This window comes from Salvelinus fontinalis, unplaced genomic scaffold (genome assembly GCF_029448725.1).
Source record: "Salvelinus fontinalis isolate EN_2023a unplaced genomic scaffold, ASM2944872v1 scaffold_0638, whole genome shotgun sequence".
NCBI classification, from domain to species: Eukaryota; Metazoa; Chordata; class Actinopteri; order Salmoniformes; family Salmonidae; genus Salvelinus; species Salvelinus fontinalis.
In genome coordinates, this window is record NW_026600847.1 from 110,676 (window position 1) to 113,394 (window position 2,719).

The 2,719-nt window shown below is 40.1% G+C and overlaps 1 protein-coding gene across 1 annotated transcript; it reads right to left on the reverse strand.

The window, feature by feature from the left end:
- Window positions 1-1,109: 1,109 nt before the first annotated feature.
- LOC129846892 (uncharacterized) lies at window positions 1,110-2,710 on the reverse strand. Its single transcript, XM_055914696.1, has 3 exons — window positions 2,160-2,710; window positions 1,940-2,015; window positions 1,110-1,809 (listed from the first exon to the last, which is right to left on the reverse strand). The coding sequence occupies exons 1-3, from the start codon at window positions 2,586-2,588 to the stop codon at window positions 1,712-1,714; spliced, it is 603 nt and encodes a 200-aa protein (XP_055770671.1). The 5' UTR covers window positions 2,589-2,710; the 3' UTR covers window positions 1,110-1,711.
- Window positions 2,711-2,719: the final 9 nt, after the last annotated feature.

Consider the following 2,719-nt stretch of genomic DNA (forward strand, 5'->3'; position numbering starts at 1 on the left):
GAGTGCACAAAACATCAGGAACACCTTCCTAATATTTAGTTGCACCCTTTTTCCCCCTCAGATCAGTCAGCCTCAATTCGTCGGAGCAGGGACTCTACAAAGTCTCAAAAGCATTCCACTGGGACCATTCTTGATACACACGGGACAATGTTGAGCGTCAAATACCCAGCAGCGTTGCAGTTCTTGACAAACTCAAATCGGTGTGCCTGGCACCTACTACCATACCCCGTTCAAAGGCACTTCAATACTTTGTCTTGCCCATTCACCCTTTGAATGGCACACATACACAATCTATGTCTCAATAGTCTCAAAGCTTAAAAATCCTTCACTAACCTGTCTCCTCCTCTTCATCTACACTGTGACATCAATAAGGGATCATAGCTTTCACCTGGATTCACCTGGTCCATCTATGTCATGGGAAGAGCACTCATGTTTTGTACACTCACTGCTTTAATACTGCTAATTAATTTGGCAGACAGCAATGTTGTATTTCACACTAGAAACTCTGAATTCAATATACTGTATATGATTCATCAAGCCCTTCTCTGCCAAGGCAGAGTTAGAGGAAGATGTAAGTACGCATTTCACCTGTTCTACTCAGCGCATGTGATAAATACATTGATTCGATTTTCTGATAGAATATATTTGTCTCCATCTTGAGGCTTTTTCTACCTCTTTCAAGGCCGTGCCAATTAAATAAATACGTGAATGTCATGCAACTTCAGACCTTCTAACACCAATATAGCTTTTGTTGAGCAAGCAAATATCGCCATCAAGTTGACATACATCAATTCACTTTTATTCATTGACATTATTTCTACTATAATATAAAGCTCCATAATGAATATCTTAATACTGCACTATGGATACCATTATATATCCTTATAGAAGTCATAAAATGACTAAGCCTAGTTCATACCCTTCGTGTGTAACACAAGAACGATTCACAAAATGCTGATCCTGCGTTCTTGTGTAGTGTTTTTTGTGTAGCTGCTTGTAGTTATTTCTTGTGTACTTATGTAGGGTATCAACTACGCTTTAGTCCCATGTCATGAAATGAATACCTAAATTAAAATGAACAATTATGAAAGATACAATATTAATCAAAATCTGCAATACAAATGGTTTATTAAAACATCCATTAAAAAGTATGTAAGTGATTGAAAAATAAAATACATAGTTCCTCAAATCCCAAAAAGTTTAGCACCACTTTCCTAATCGTAAGAGTAGAAGCTGCTGCCGGCCTACCCTCCTTGTAATTCTTTAATTTAGGCTAAATATCTACATCAAATGTAGAGGCTGCAATGGACGTGGATCAATGATTACAATAGGGAGAGAGCATCAGATGTACAGCACATCTAGTCAATTGGTTGGGCTTCTTAGCTTATCTTCCTAATCACAGGAGAAGCTGTAGATGTCTGAATGACATTTAGAAGCTCACATTCCTAGTTACAGGAGTGGGAGCTAATAAGGGATCAAAAGACCCAGATGGAATTTTGGTGTTGAGTAGCCTATAGTGGATCTTCCTTAAGGAGTATAAACTAATGGTAAGCTAGTCCACTGACAGCCTGGTTCAAATAGAGCAGCATTAGGGGACTCAAATGAAAACAGAAATGAACAACAAAAATAAAAATGTTATATTGAGGCCAGTTGTGTTCTCCTCAGATGTAGCCTGGCAAAAGCAACTGACATGGGCTGCACGTCATCCAGGCTATCCATCAGAGGACTTGCAGGTGACCAAGCGTTTCCAGGCCTTCTGGACTCCCCAGAAGAAGCCTCGGATGCCTTTCCTCATCTTGGATAATTTAACTGGCAAGAAGATGAAAATATGTAAGAATTTCAGATGGACAATTGTCTGATAAAACAATAATTTATTACTTCTTTATACTTCTTTATATATAATTGTCCCATAAGAACATTTCCCCCCAGGAACACTCACTCATAGGTGGAGAATCCACAGCAATGTACATCTCTGGCTGGTCTGTAGTGTCTTTAAGGACAATGCTCATCTTGGACTGTGATCAGAATTCAAAGATGCACAATTAAACATAAATTTCACTTCCTTTACATATTCCTATAATTATACAACTATATTTACTGGTGCCGATATCAAAAAGCACAACCAATGACCATTCAAGAGTAATCTGAGCTTGTCTTACCTTTCTGCCGGTGGCATAATGCACCCCCTCAGATTCCGCATCCTCCACATCATCCCTGCATGAGTCTTCAAGGTCTGAGGTCTCGTGGTCATATGGGTTGGGCACTGAGGGTTTCAAGATGGCCAGTAGCTTGTGGGAAACAATGTCAGAGACAAAGGAAAGCATCTCCTGGTCCTCAAATAAATCGTCAATTTTCAAGGAGCGTTTCAAACGCTTGACCTTCCCAAGGTCAGTGTAGATGGCATCTGCCAGCTTCGATGTCATCTTAGAATTGAAACTTTTTTGCTGGCTTCCCATTTCCTCAATCAGATATTTGGCCACCTCATCATCAAACAATCGGATCAGCTCAGTCACCAGATCACTGATCTGGATGCGCTGATGTTTGTTGGTCCTTTTTGGCATACGGCATATCTTCTTGACAAGCTTCATCAGGACTTCTTCTAATATAAGCTCCCTAATGAAGCTGCTGGAACCGGATGTCACTTGATCCACAGTGGACCACTCCGGCTGTTCAATCTCAGTCTTGATGCTGCTCTGCTCAGCTTTCTTATTCAAAGATT

What these genes read in the sequence shown, in the direction of transcription:
- LOC129846892 (XM_055914696.1), bottom strand. Translation starts at nt 2,588, where the DNA reads ATGAAGCTTGTCAAGAAGATATGCCGTATGCCAAAAAGGACCAACAAA. An exon ending in ATTATGCCACCGGCAGAAAG is followed by an intron (nt 2,016 to 2,159) that starts GTAAGACAAGCT and finishes TTCTGATCACAG; the next exon opens with TCCAAGATGAGCATTGTCCT. An exon ending in TGTGGATTCTCCACCTATGA is followed by an intron (nt 1,810 to 1,939) that starts GTGAGTGTTCCT and finishes TCTTCTTGCCAG; the next exon opens with TTAAATTATCCAAGATGAGG.